Raw genomic sequence first — 15,132 nt, forward strand, 5'->3', positions numbered from 1 at the left:
GTGGGATAGCCATACAGCAGTGGCGTAGCTACATATGTGGCAGACCCTGCGGCGGCCTTGGGGAGCGGTGCCAGCGGGGTCTGTGGTGGGCGCCGCTGGCTGAACTGACAGTCGACCCAGGCAGCAGTGAGCGCTGAGCTGGTCCCGCCCTGTACATATCTAATCATCGGGGACCTAGTGCAGTGCATATTGAATGAATGGGTCCCCACCCCGTGCAAATGTATTGCGGGTCCCGCTCATTACATATCCACGGGGCGGGGACTCGCTCAGTAAATATGCCCTGCGCTGTGCCCCCACTCATTATATATGCAAGGAGCGGGGCCAGCTCAGCAGAGGCGTAGGGAGGGCGGAGCCACCGGAGCTCATGCTCCGGGCGCAGATTGGCTGAATGGCGCCGCCGGCCCGCCCCCCCTCCGCAAATGATGCCTGCACTAGAAGTGTCACGCCGCCGGGCAGTGTGCGCAGCGCCGGCTGCTGCCCTGCCCGGCTCCTGCTCTGCCCTGCTCGCCCGGTCCCTGCCGCCAAGCGTCACAGGCGGTAGGGCCAGGGGCGGGCTGACAGTGACACTCCGACCTCTCTGTCTGAATTGCTGCTGCTGCTCGGTCCGGCTTCCGAGCAGCGCAGCTGCACACTACAGACTCCTCCCACTGCCCGAGTCACCTGCCTCTGACTGCCTCCCTCCTCCCAGGCTACAGCAGCGCCATCAGCCATCCTTCCCAAGCGCTGGCTGTAGCCTGGAGGATTAGAAGAAGGTGTGTGGGGGGGGGGGGGTTGGGTTGTTTGTAGGGGCTTGGGGGGGGGGGGGGGTTGTTTGTAGGGGCTGGGGGAGAGTGAATCTCTCTGGCTTCTGTTGCTGCCCTGGCCTACTGTGCTGTATATATCTTTATATGTATATTTATTTACAGCTGTCAGCATGTTATATAGCGCAGCAGATTCCGTTACAGTGTCATATATAGCGCAGCAGATTCCGTTACAGTGTCTTATATAGCGCAGCAGATTCCGTTACAGTGTCTTATATAGCGCAGCAGATTCCGTTACAGTGTCTTATATAGCGCAGCAGATTCCGTTACAGTGTCTTATATAGCGCAGCAGATTCCGTTACAGTGTCTTATATAGCGTAGCAGATTCCGTTACAGTGTCTTATATAGCGCAGCAGATTCCGTTACAGTGTCTTATATAGCGCAGCAGATTCCGTTACAGCGTCTTATATAGCGCAGCAGATTCCGTTACAGCGTCTTATATAGCGCAGCAGATTCCGTTACAGCGTCTTATATAGCGCAGCAGATTCCGTTACAGCGTCTTATATAGCGTAGCAGATTCCGTTACAGTGTCTTATATAGCGCAGCAGATTCCGTCACAGTGTCTTATATAGCGCAGCAGATTCCGTCACAGTGTCTTATATAGCGCAGCAGATTCCGTCACAGTGTCTTATATAGCGCAGCAGATTCCGTCACAGTGTCTTATATAGCGCAGCAGATTCCGTCACAGTGTCTTATACAGCGCAGCAGATTCCGTCACAGTGTCTTATATAGCGCAGCAGATTCCGTTAGTGTCTTATATAGCGCAGCAGATTCCGTCACAGCGTCTTATATAGCGCAGCAGATTCCGTCACAGCGTCTTATATAGCGCAGCAGATTCCGTCACAGCGTCTTATATAGCGCAGCAGATTCCGTTACAGCGTCTTATATAGCGCAGCAGATTCCGTTACAGTGTTTTATATAGCGCAGCAGATTCCGTTACAGTGTTTTATATAGCGCAGCAGATTCCGTTACTGCGTTTTTTAAGTTTTTTCTTTTCAAATGTGACATGCCAACACATGTTAGCCACACCCCCAATTCATTACCGGGGGGGGGGGGGTGGCGCGAAATATGCCATTGCTCCGGGCACCATGGCGCCTAGCTACACCGCTGCAGCTCAGCGCTCACTACTGCCTGGGTCGCCTGTCAGCTCATTCAGTGGCTGAAGTAGTCCATCACCTCGCCCCTTCTTGGCTGGGGGGAGAAAAATTTCTAGCTACGCCACTGCCGTACAGTACGCAAGTTCTGCGGCAAAGATGAGGACGTACCCATTTACTATGATTTTTGTCTTTTTAAATGCATTTGCAATTGGTTTTGGAGCTTTTCAATGCATGTACTTTAAATTCTGCCTTTTTCTTTAACACTCTTTCAGAATTAAGTAATATTGAAAATGTTTTGGGGAAAGCAGGAACAATTAATTATCTTGGCAAATAGGTCTGTTGCATTATGCAACTTGCATATGGAGTCATTCGTGAGTCCCTCAATTTGTTTCAAAGTGTTGTCGAACTTCCCACAGCAGAACGACACAGACCCTCTCCGTTAGATGCTGCGTGTGTGGCTGTCCCTGGCACATACACCACGATGCTGTAGGGGCCGCTGCGCGCAGGTTCTGTATCCTGTGTGCGCCGCAGCCAGGGCCAGCAGAGGTCGCTGTGAGCACTGTCGGTAGGCGGGCCCTGGCTTCCTGCAGCAATAAGAAAAAGGATCGAGGAGGTGAGGCGCATCCTGAGCGCCCGCAGCCGCCTTCTGCCGCCCGTCCCGCGGGAAACACCGCCTCATGACGGGCTCTCCATGCTGACTGACCGCAGGACATGGGAGTCCTCGAAATCACTGACCAGGTGAGTGCTGCTGCGTGCCGCTACGGCCCTTGTCCGGGTCGGTTCGCAGTTTGCGGCCTAGTCACTCTGCAGGCCTCCGTGTATGGCACAAGGCCCGCGCTGCGGGGATGGGGAACGCTGTGCCTGCGCAACGCTTGCTCTGTGCAACCGATGGGGGAGCTGGTTTCTCCGCCCTGCGCCAGCACGCATCTCCGTGCAGCCACTCCGGGGCTCCCTGCGCTGCTGCCATAGACGCTCCAGGTACCCAACCTCCACCGAGGCTGCCCTGGTCTCTGCACTCCACCCCAGGCCGTGTCCTAACAACGTGTCCCCTGGGGAAGGCGTCCTTCTTCACCCGTAGCCGGGCTAGTCACAAAAGGGTACATATATTAAAGCTTCCTAAAAGAGAAGTGGGGGTGTTGCCCATAGCAACCAATCAGATTCTGTCTATTTTCTAGTATGCAATAGAGAAATATGAGACGTCACCTCTTCTGTCTCTGCCCCAACTCTCTAGCCCTCTGTCTGGCTGAGGGTGCTGAATAGTCCTCCCAATACCTCGTCCTCTGTCTGGCTCATTGCGCTTCTACCCCAACCCTCCATTACTAACATCTGCCTGTTATGACTACTGGTGGTTTGTCCGCTCCATACAGATGGTGTCCTCATGCATATAGCCTCAGTATATTGTACAGCCATGTTTCCATTCATTTTATCACCATCAAAGGCTTAAGAAATTGATGCCTAAAGGTGCCCATCCACTCGTGTGAGGTATAGCATGCCATACCCCAACAACCGAACTGCATATGATACACTGTATGCCATCCCAGTCATGGTTGCTAGATCCTTGGTGCAGCACCAAGGATCTGTAGGTCAGACAGATCTGACATGGGAGTGCGCATCTGAGAAGCCATACATTGTGACACTAATGGTGTGTACACAGTGAGATTCCTTTTGCTATTCGAGTAAAGGCCCACATACATTAGGCTGACTTGTCCTAAGGACAAGTCGGACCCAATTCTCCTCCGAGCCGCCCGGCAGCTCCCTGGGAAGCTCACATACAATTTAGGACTTGATGAGCCAATTTTTACATGTGATAAATCGCTTGCGATTTATCACATGTAAAACAAATGGGGAGCTGTGGGGCGGGTAGCGGTGATGCCAATGAGGAGCAGGTGGGGTGCAGCGCCAGTAGTGGGAGTGGGCGGCGAGTGCTGCTGACCTGGCCGGGCATGTGATCATAGTGGGGGCGGGTGCGGCGAGTGCTGCTGACCTGGCCGGGCATGTGATCACAAATAGTGGGGGCGGGCGGTGCAAAATACCTGTCAAATGACTGGCCGTTCTCTGATTGGCTGAGAGAGCTCTCAGCCAATCAGAGAACGGCCAGTCATTTGACAGGTATTTTAAAAATCTAATAGCTGCCACTGCACTGCCCGTCCCCGCTGCTGCTATTTGTGATCACAGCTGAGCATACCCGGCCAGGTCAGTGTGTGCTGGTGCTCAGGGACCCGCTGACCGTCCGACCTCCCTGATCCGATGCGCATGGGACCGCGGATAGGATCATATATCACACACCTGCGATTTTGGGGCGATTTCACCCGGTTATCGTCCCAAAGTGCCGAAATCGGATGAAATAGTCCCAAAATCGCGTAGTGTATGGGGGCCTTTAGATTTGATGTCTATCCAATTTTTGCTAACTTGTGCTATTTACATACAATTCATGCTATGTACATTCAATCTGCACTATGTAATCATTGTTGCACTGTCTATTTGGCTTTTCGATTTTTGCTGAATGGGAGCGCACATTGGTATTGAATTGGGATAGACTTAAAAGCTTAAACATGTTCTATCTCCATTCGATGTCTGTGATCCCAATTTGATTTTGACTATATAGCCAAAGTCTAATGTCAAATTGTACCGTGTACAGCATTAGTTTTCACTCTAGCTCTTTTTGCTGGGCACAGTGCCCTGCCCATTTTTTTATTTACTTGTTAATCTGCCCTGGCGTTTAAATTGATTTAATGTGCGCCCTACTGCCGACCCCATCGTGCTGACAAGCTCAGAGCGGATACGACTGGAAGAGCTGACCGCCATTCTCCGCAGAGGAGATGAGCAGCCTGTCAGTGCGTCTACCCCCCCCCCCCCCCATACGGACACACCGCTCACCACCTCTGCTGAGAGTGGCATGTCAGCTATTCCATGTGCCCTCCATTGTACATCTAATCAGTGGAGTGTGTGTGGACAGCACCAGAATTGTTCTGGCTACTGATTGTCGTAAGTCTGCGGATTGGCAAAAACGGCCGTGAATTGGACAATCCACAGCCTTTTCTGACCAAACAGATCTGATTTTTTTTTTTTTTTTTTAACGTCTGATCTTTTTTTGTCGGAAACTTTATTTATTTACAGTTTCTTATATAGTGCAGCATATTCCGTTGCGCTTTACAATGGGAAACAGTGATTTAAAAAAACTGGGTAGATACAAACCGACATGGAGGTAGGAGGGCCCTGCTCGCAAACTTACAATCTACTGTCTTCAATGCTGACGTTAACGGCAGCATTGAATAGGTGAGTGCCGGTATTGAATACCCCCTAATGTTTCTGTTGATGCAAGCAGAGATCTAGGGATGTCTGACAACGCTGGTAGCTGTCAGGATCATTATTATTTACATAATGCCCTATGGCTCGTTACTGCTATGTTCCTGATTGATACTGGCAGAATTATTAAAATGTACAGCACATCATTTTCCTAACTCCTTTTCTTTAATAATGTCTGCATAAACTGGTATTTGAGTGTAAAGACCCATACACACTGGGCGACTTTGAGCTGAAAGTCGCGCAAAACACCCAGTTTGAACGGCTTTCAGCTCGAAGCCGCCCAGTGTGTATGCCCCGGCGGTGAGCGCTGCTGTGCGCTCCCGCATCATTGCGGGGAAAGCCGTTCATCTGCGCTATGCAAAGCCATCCTCCCCCCCCACCGTCTGCTCCGGGCAGAGGGAAAGTCGCTCAGTTTGTATGCACTGAGTGGCTTTCCCCGCAGCTATGATTGGCATCATCTCTGTCCATACACGCTGGGCATATTCACCCAGTGTGTACGGACCTTAAATCTTTATGGTTAAATACCCATATTAATGTTGGGAAATTGTGTGCATTTATATTTACATAAATAGAAATAAGTTTTTATGATGATCTGGTGCCCAAGTCATCTTTGCCTGGAGCAATAGATGTTAACTTGCCATTTTGTCTGGCCAGTCTCTGTTGTGGGTAATGTAGTAATATTTTTAAATAAAAATAATTAAGTGAATATGCGGTTTTAATGAATATAGCCAAGTTCAAATAATTTATGTTTAGATTTTTCTAACGGGTTAAATATTAAGTTTGACCTTCCAGGCCCTAGGCAGACGTGGGCATCTTCGGCAAAATATACCCCTTAAACTGAGTACACGCTATATGATTGCGAACAATATCATTAGCGATGTAGGTGGGTAGTCAATCTGTTTCGCTATTTCCGACCAGTGCATGAATGGTAAAGGGCATACCCACTGAATGATCTCATTCTAACCCAGCCTCCCACTGAACAGATTTGACTGCATGACCCGACGACTCGGGACAATTACAAGTTAATATCAGACACTGTTTAAAAATATTCCATAGTGTATACACACCTTTTTGTTTTCTGGCAGACACTGGTAATAATAATGGATAAAACAAATAATTAAATTGCAACATTGTTTGTAAGGTTGGTGATATTTTAACAGCATATTTAGAAAAGAAAATATATGTAACACCTACTATAAAATGTAACCACTTCTTTGTGTGATTAGAGACTTTGTATTGTGTTCACCGAACTCAGGAGTCCCCAAACACTTTCCTCAAATCACACCAGCATTCCATGTTTTAAGGATATCCATATTGAGCATAGGTGAATTAATTAGTACCGCCCATTATATTTATATTACAATCTGCAATTTTTAAGCATACATATAACTAAAACCTGAACTTTTAGGGGGGCATTCACTTTTTTTTTTCCTTGCAGCTGCCACTAGATGGTGAAAAAGAGCAGTTTAGTTGTTGCGCTGGAAAATGCATTTCAGCTTGCCGCTTTCTGAGGTGTTCCCAAAGCAGTACTTTCGGGTGAACAGTTCAATTGATCCAATGGGTGCCCCCCCCCCCCCCCCCCCCCCCCAAAGGATTAATCTGCCACAAATCCATATGTATAAAAATTCTGAACCTTCACTGTCCTCTGCATTGTAACTTACAGGCAGAAATAGTCACCATGGTAGGTCACACATGATCACAGCACAATAGTAATATCGGTGGGAGTTGGAGTGCACTGATTTTAAAAGCAATGAAAAATTGTAACAGTAGCTGCTTTTATAAATATCCTTCAATAGATGTGTTGTTTTTAATGGCAAAACCTCCTAGTATCTTCTAAAAAAAAAAAAAAGTACAAAAAATGATTAGTAATACAGTAACTAGCAATATAGGTCTCTTGCCTTACCAATGAACACTAAAGCAGGGACTACTGGTAGCTCGCCTGAGCGATCCTGGTAGCTCAAACCCTGATGACAGCTCATCTGCCCATCCATACTTCTCCACCTGCCCATGCTCTTCTTCTTCTCTACCTGCCCGAACAGATCATTCCCCCTTGCGGTGTGTGGCTTCTTGTGTCGGGGGCATTGCGGTGTAATAAGTATTACGTTGTGTGGCATATGTGTAAGGGGCATTTTTCAGTTATTGGCGCATTTGCTACCATTGATGTCTGCTGATAATGCATGTCAATTTGGCTATAGTGCTAGTTAACCCACATTTTCTGCGGGTAGCGGGGGTGTCACTAGACCATTTAGTATACCAATATCGTTCAGTGTGTACATTCGATATCAGCCACCCATATTCACTATATCGGCTGCAGCAAGGGTCACCTAGTGTGTATGGGGCTTAATTTTAACAACCCTTTTAACTCTCTTCCACTATTCATGTCTCTGTGTAATCAGACATATATATTGAGATTATAGTAAATATGATAAACAACTATGAATCTATGGATTGATTACATAAATAATACAAAACTGAGAGCATGCACAGTAAGTGAGTTGTGAAACTGTGCTATAACACAATGGCCTGATTTGGCCAAATCCCATGACCTAGGTGACCGGGGCACTTAAAGTACAGCTGGTACCTATATTTTGTCGTTTCTGCTGATGTCAGTGGATGCATTTTGTCCATTGCATCTTAAACGGTCCCCTGCAAGAGGCAGTGAACTACTGAATGTCCTGAGTTGTTTTTTTTTTTTTTTGGACCCAATAAGCATTTGCAGCAAAAACAATAATAGCCGCTTTGGTTGTAAATTGCCTATATCAAATGGTTAACACAGTTGATTTGCTGTGACTTTGGGTGACAAACTAGCCTGTTGTGTTTCTTTGAACCTATCAGCATGCTTTAGATCAGTCATGTTCAACATGCGGCCCTCCAGCTGTTGGGAAACTACAAGTCCCATCATGCCTTGCCACAGTTTTTGCTAAAAGGGAATGCTGAAACTATGGCAAGGCGTGCTGGGATGTGTAGTTTCACAACATCTGGAGGGCGGCAGGTTGGACATGCTTGCTTTAGATATTGATCAATTAAGGTCATATTACTTCAGGGCTCGACAAAACCCGGTCGCTACGGCGACCAGATTTTGCTTCCTAGCGACCAGTTTTGCCAGGAAGCAGTACTCCCCGGGCAGAGTGACTTGAATTGAAAATGACAGTAGCGGGCCCCATGGAGGATTATACTGTTAGGGCAGTATTCAATGAAAAAAATTCGCCGTGCATGGCGAGAGATTTTTTTCTCTCGCCATGTACTCGCCCTGTTCCGGAGGGCTCGCTGCCACTCCTGCTCCCTCTATTCAATGTGGTTAAGACTCGCCGCCACTCGCGTCTAGTCTTAACCCCTGCAGCGTCCGCGGCAGGGAGCTGGCAAGGAGCCGTGGGACGGTGGCAGCCAGGGAGATTAAAGTCTCCCTGGCTGCCCCAGAACATATGTGGAGGGGAGGTGGGCTCCCCGGGACCCAGGCAGCACAAGCTGCCCCCCCCCCCCCCCCCCCCTATAGCCAGGGGGGGACCCAGTATTCACTGCACCCGATCGTGCATATGTAATGATCGGATGCAGTGAATATATGAATATCTAATGAGCGGCTCGAGAGCTCCGGCCCCCTGCTGGCTGCTCTGTGTAAAAAAAAATTTTTTTTAAAAAAATATATTTTTTTAATTAAATATATATTCATGTGCTATAAGCACATGAATAAAAATAACTTGCCCCTTCACAGAAAAAAATCCTGATTTTTTTTTTTTTTTTTTTTTTTTTTTTACACCAAAATTTAAAAAAAAAACCTTAGTTTAAAAGTTCACATTCCAGCTCTCCATGAAAAGATGGAGAATTGCTACACGGAGAGAGACGTCAAAAATCACTTAGAAAGACGGCGAATATTTCACATTGAATAGGGTTGCTCGCTTTTGGAGAGCAAAATGCTCCGTCCAAGGCGAAAAAAGCACAAATTCGCCATAAAACAGGGCAAATTTTTCTCATTGAATACTGCCCTTAGCTATAACATCCAGCGCCGCAGCAGCCGGTAGAGTGATGCACAACTCACCCGGCTGCTACTGTATCAGAGCAGGTCTGCAGCGAGGCTATTTAAAACTTGAGCACGGAGATACAGCGGTGGCTCCTGATTGGCTCAGGAGCCGTCTTGACTTTTCAAATAGTCGTGCTGCAGACCTGCTCTGATACAGCAGCAGCCAGGTGAGTTGTGCTGGCTACTGCGGCGCTGGATGTTATAGCTAACCGTATAACCCACCGGGGGGGGGGCTGCTCTCGTGTCCAATGACAGAGGCGCCAGGGGCTGCTGCAAATGCTCCTGGAGTCCTGCTATGATTACCCGCCATGGGGACCCGATGCTTACGTGTCTGATAGCAAAGACGCCAGACGCTGCTGCCAGCACTCCTTACAGAATAAACTCTGCCAGGACTCGCTGCTCTAGGTGCAGTAAACAGCACTGCTTCTATTGGGAATGAGGGGTTGGGGAAATGGAGAGGGGGGTATAAACAGTGATGCACCCTCTGCTTCTCTCACACTGCCACTCACTACCTCTCCCTTTCACCCATTTTCCATCAGTCTCCCTGTCACTCACTGCTTATTCTCTGTCACACTCCTATCTCCCTTTCACCCACTCTTGGTCACCCTCTGCCTCTCCCTGTTACCCACTGATTCTTCCCATCAGTCACCCCCTTTTTGTCATCCTTTTTCTCTGCAACACCCTGTGCCTTTCCCTGTCCACCTCTACCTTCTCATCCACTATCCTATAATGGTGCACCCCCCCCCCCCCCCCCCCCCTATTTTTTTCTGGATCTGCCCCTGCCTGGTATCAATGTGGCATACTATGTAATGGACATTATGGCACGTGGATATATATATATATATATATATATATATATATATATATATATATATATATATATATATATATATATATATATATATATATATATATATATATATTATACCGTGTAATGGGCATTATGGCATAAAGTATAATATGCAATGGGTATTACGGCATGTGGTATAATGTGTAATGGGCGTGTGGTATAATATCTAATGGGTGTTCGACATGTGTAATAGGCATTATGGTGTAACTTTTTGGCGCGCACTTTACGTATTTTTAGTTTTCTGCCTCCTACACTTTCATCCTGGCTCCTAGATTAAAAAAAAAAAATTGTCGAGCCCTGTATTACTTTATATTTCTACTGTCATTACTTTTAATTCATTCTAGAAAAGAGGTTAATTCCTTAGAGGGTTCCTATGTAATGTGCTTAAACAGTATTGGTGGTTTTCAGTTCTGTACCATCTAATTTCTGTTTTTTCACTTGTACTTTAGCCCCAAAAACATGGTTTTTGCAGACATCCCAATATTTTGAGGTTTTTTTTTCCTTTTCTGGGACTAAATCCCTTTGGCAATCCAACATTGTTAATTATCTTAATAAAAAGTTAATTATAAATGCCAATTTGTAAACTCGATCAATTAAAGACACTGGGGCAGATGTATTAAGCCTTAACAAGAGATAAATGCAAGGGTGATAAAGAGAGATAAACGTCCAGCCAATCAGCTCCTTACTGACTTTTTTCAAACACAGCCTGTAACATGGCAGTTAGCAGATGATTGGCTGGACGTTTATCTCTCCTTATCACTCTTGCATTTATCTCTTGTTAATGCTTAATACGTCTGCCCCACTGTTTGATATTCTCTACAGATGTGTTCTCCTATACCTATATTTTATGCACCAGTTAGTGCAAAACACTTGGTGCAATTTATACGCTTTCTCAATCTACACCCCCCTTTGTAGTTTGTTGCTGGTTGGTGACTACACCAGCACCCATTATTCATTTATTGATGCTTCTATGGAGGAAACGTAGAAACTTATTTGGTCACTTGTGCCTGGGTTTAACCTGGCATCCCCCACAGATGTTATGTACAGGATAAACTTTTAAATTCTAAAGGGGGAGTTTAGTTATTTGATCATGGCGTACGCTCCGGACGAGCTTTTGATGGTGCACTGGTACCCATTATTACTGCTTGCACCCTCCTGAGTTTGCAGACAAATTTGGCCAACCTAGGTCTTTTGGGTGCCCTTAGTAGTGTGCACATGTTTAGCCCCTTAATTTAGGAAAACCTAGTACATTTGGGCAGAGTATAGGTAAGAGACACAGGAGGTTATTCTGGTTGACTCGCAAGAGTGGTAAAAAAAATCCAAGAGGTAGCTGCTCTAAGAGAATTGTCAAGAATACTGTATGCCCACAGTGTAATGTTCTTGGCTATGATGTCTCTTTATTGGTCTTTTATAAGCTTTTAAGTCCAAGATATAAGATTTGAATTGCTCCCATCATGTCAAATGGAAACCCATTTCAGCTTTTTTTTTTTTTTTTAACATAAAACCAAAGCAGTAAGGCCCCTAATGTAAATGTGCTGGGCATTACTTGGAGGATGCCTTTTTTTAAGTACCTTGGCCCGGAGCCTGTACGTTACAATAGATTCTAGCACTATTTATACTTCCTTAGCACAGTTAAAGGTAATGGCTTTTATTCTAAATCATTCCACATCAATTGGTGTGACTTAAACACAGGTGCACAAAAAGTCAGCACTGTGTCATAGCACGTGATAGGCTGTCTCCCTGCGTGATGTTACCGGGCAGAAACGGGAAATACAGTAACAGGAGGAAACATATGCAGATTAAGTTTAGGGGAACGCCTGGGCATCTAGGTTTATATTGGCTGCGGGGGTGATTGGTGCTGCGAGTGCTGGTACATCTTATGTGTGAGCCAGAAACGTCCATTTAAAATGACATCCCACTGTTTTCAAAGGGTGAAGTACCAACCCGGTAAGGAACCGGTTATATACCGGTTCCAACATGCAATGTGAAAGGGTTTTAGCTTGCTCAGACCCGTTTAAAAAACATTTTAAAAGACCGGCTCAGAGCAGGGTTTGTGATGTGAAAGCAGTATTCGTGTTCATTCTAGCACCCTGTATCTTTCCTCTTCCTGCCTGGGGGGGTCGCTCTCTGCTGTGGTGTTTCTAGCACAGGTCTGGTCTACATATCAGCAGTGATATGCAAGCCAGACTGATAAGCTGCATCAGGGGGGAATGATTATCTCATGAGAAAGATTGGCATGGTTATGCTGGAGGGTGTACTATGTTCCATTGCTAGCAGTTTTAGTTTCTGTGCATGCGCCCCAGAGTGCCACTTGCACAGCATTCCAATGCACGATTTTGCGAGTGGTGGCCACAGACTGCAGCATTACTCCAAGGGGTCTGCAGCAGGAGGGAGAAATCCTGTTCTGTGCATACAGATGGGGGAAGCGGGAAGGTGTGCAGAACATACGGGATATGTCCTGGACAAGTAATGCACTCCTGGCTGCAGAGATAGCGAATACAGCTATAATAGTAATGGCTATCGCTATGGGCACGACCCACACAGCGATGTGTGTAATTTCTAAGCGATCTAGTCAGTTAATTCAGATCCCTTTAGAAAATAACCATTTATTGCTATGGGTGTAGGCCCAATAAGTATTCTAGATCAGTAAAGTGGCTTAACCATGCAAAGTCCTGTTTAGTGTGCCCAATCAACTGACACTTGCTGATTTCTGCTCACCACCTCAGGAGGCTGTAGGATAAAAACTGTTTAATACCACCTTTCGGGGGTCATTCTAGTTGGCTCCAGAGACTACCTCCAGCCCTGTTGACTATTACTTTTTTTAACATGCAAGGGGATGTATAACAAAAACACATTCCCTTGCATGCAATGTTCCCTCTAACTTTACAAAGGCTGTGTAAGATTTTGGCTGCGCAACTTTGGAAGGAAATTAAAAATTTTGTGCGTCACTTATATATAATTGGAAAATGACGTTCAGCATTTGTGTTAACTTTACTTCAAAATGATATTAAACATTTAAACATTCAAAACACAGCACACAATGTAGTTAATGGGTGAAACACACATTAATTGAGTCCACAACTGCAAAAAGGGACCACTGCTGCTTTGTGCGCTCTGTTGTAATGTCTGTGCGCACGCTCCTCGAGTTGTATGCGCACAGCTTAGAGGGAACACTGCTTGCATGTCTCTGCAGCAGGAGAAATCATTTGATGGTCACCAACCATCTAATTATTTCTCCTGCCATCGCAAATAAGTCAGTGGAAACTGACCTTTTTTTGCGCCCACCATAACGAAGAGCCCCTGGCAGGCACTGGCCTGCGTAGCTATGTGGACTCCCATAAAATAGTGTGAGATCCCTATCACGGTCCGCCCCTTGCCTGGCCCAATGATTGCAAAGGGGAACTGCAGTTGTGTATAATTTTTTTTTTTTTTTTTTTTCTGTGAAGGGTCATGCTATTTTTATTCATGTGCTTGAAGCACATTAATATATATATATTTAATATATATTTTTTTACACTTTCACTAGCAGGGAGCCACTCATTACATATTCATATATTTACTTCACTCTAGTCCCGGCTTGTTATGTGTGGGACCAGAGGAGCGGCTCCCTACCCCTGCCTCTGCTGCCTGTGCCCCGGGAGCCCTCGAACACAAATTCTGGGGCAGGCAGGGAGGCTTACATCTCCCTGCCTGCCTCTGTCCCCCGGCTCCGCAGGGGTTGAAATTCGCCAGCAAGGGCAGCAAACCCCTGCTGCATTGAATATGGTGACATGGAGGGCTGGCAGCGAATGCTGCAGCCCTCCTGAACCCTGCGAATGTGCAGCGAGTCCTAAACGGAGAAAAAAATCATTGAGTACTCCCCAAAGCCATGTTTCAGCACAGATAGATAAATCAAAATAATGGAGGTACTAATTAAGTCACCTGTGGTCCAGTGTGGATAGCACTAAAACCTGACAGTGAGGAGGAGGGGGGGGGGGGGGGGGGGTTGGAGATTGGGTCACTGAAATGCTGCTCTTTTAGATGACTCCATCGGAACACAGTCCAATTTGAAAGACAGAATTTCTTGGTCAGGTTATGTTGCTTTTATGTATGTAAAAGCAGTCCAAGATTGGCAGGTATTTACAACCTAAAAGGCACCAAACCAGACCCCATTACATCTAAGTGAACTATTCTATTGTGAAAATATTCTCTTGATTAACTTTGGCTTAGTATGAAGACTAAACATAAACACTTTAATATAGTAAACTATAATTTCAAAAGGAGAGTGAAGTGTGATTTTATAAATACTTTTTTTTCTCTTCAGCATCCACTGGTCCAAGCAATATTCAATCGCAACATAGAAGAAATACAACAGTTACTGTCCAGCCAGAAGGAAAATGTCAACATTTTGGTGAGTAATACAGGAGGCCCAATCAGTGTTCTGTTTGCTTATTACATTTTCGTCTTTCACCTCTTTCTCTATCATTCTTGTGGGATACAGGGAGTCGTTCATAACGATGGGGAAAAGAGCTTATCCGAAGGAGACAGGCACATATAAAAATTTATACAGGGTGTACTGGCTCCTCCCCTCTGCTCCCCTCCCTCTAGCTTCAGTTTGAGAACTGTGCCTCAGGAGAAGCATGCATCAGGAAGAGCTCCAGAGAGTTTTTCTTCTGTTTTATTTTCTTTATTATTTTGGGGCTGCTGTTTGGACTTAACAGCAGCCCTGCGTCGTGGGAGACTAGGGGAAGGGTTCAGCTGCTGGCCACTTCAAGGTACCGAGCTGTCCCTGCCACAGGACCACCGTCCTGAGTGGGTGATGTTACCGCGGGCATTGCGCTGCAGCGCGCACACCCCTGGCACGCCGCACACCCCTAGTCCAGTCTGAAGACGTCAGTGGTGAGTATTACCCCGGGGTCCCCCGCCGTGGGGTCCCCGGGTTATTGTGCGGCAAAATGGCGGCGGTATGGCGGTGCCCTGCACAGGGACCGCGTAAACCCCTGCCTACACTGAGACAGGGTACAGTTCCTGTTTTGTCCAGGGCAGTTACCAAAGAGGATTTGGACACAATGTCAGTCTCAGTAT

The 15,132-nt window shown here is 46.4% G+C and overlaps 1 protein-coding gene across 7 annotated transcripts in view; it reads left to right on the forward strand.

Annotated features, from left to right (window-relative positions):
* The first annotated feature begins 2,435 nt into the window (after nucleotides 1-2,435).
* The window catches only part of ANKRD52 (ankyrin repeat domain 52), a 79,711-nt gene continuing 67,014 nt past the window's right edge, over nucleotides 2,436-15,132 (forward strand). For 3 of the 7 annotated variants that reach the window (XM_083169141.1, XM_083169147.1, XM_083169148.1), the window contains exons 1-2: nucleotides 2,436-2,635; nucleotides 14,372-14,458. In XM_083169141.1, the coding sequence (XP_083025267.1) occupies nucleotides 2,609-2,635; nucleotides 14,372-14,458 (114 nt within the window). In that variant the 5' untranslated portion in view covers nucleotides 2,436-2,608. The remainder of the gene's footprint in view (nucleotides 2,636-14,371; nucleotides 14,459-15,132) is intronic. The other 4 variants (XM_083169144.1, XM_083169145.1, XM_083169142.1 and 1 more) reach the window with 3 other exon arrangements.

This window comes from Crinia signifera, chromosome 2, assembly GCF_055691185.1.
Source record: "Crinia signifera chromosome 2, ASM5569118v1, whole genome shotgun sequence".
NCBI classification, from domain to species: Eukaryota; Metazoa; Chordata; class Amphibia; order Anura; family Myobatrachidae; genus Crinia; species Crinia signifera.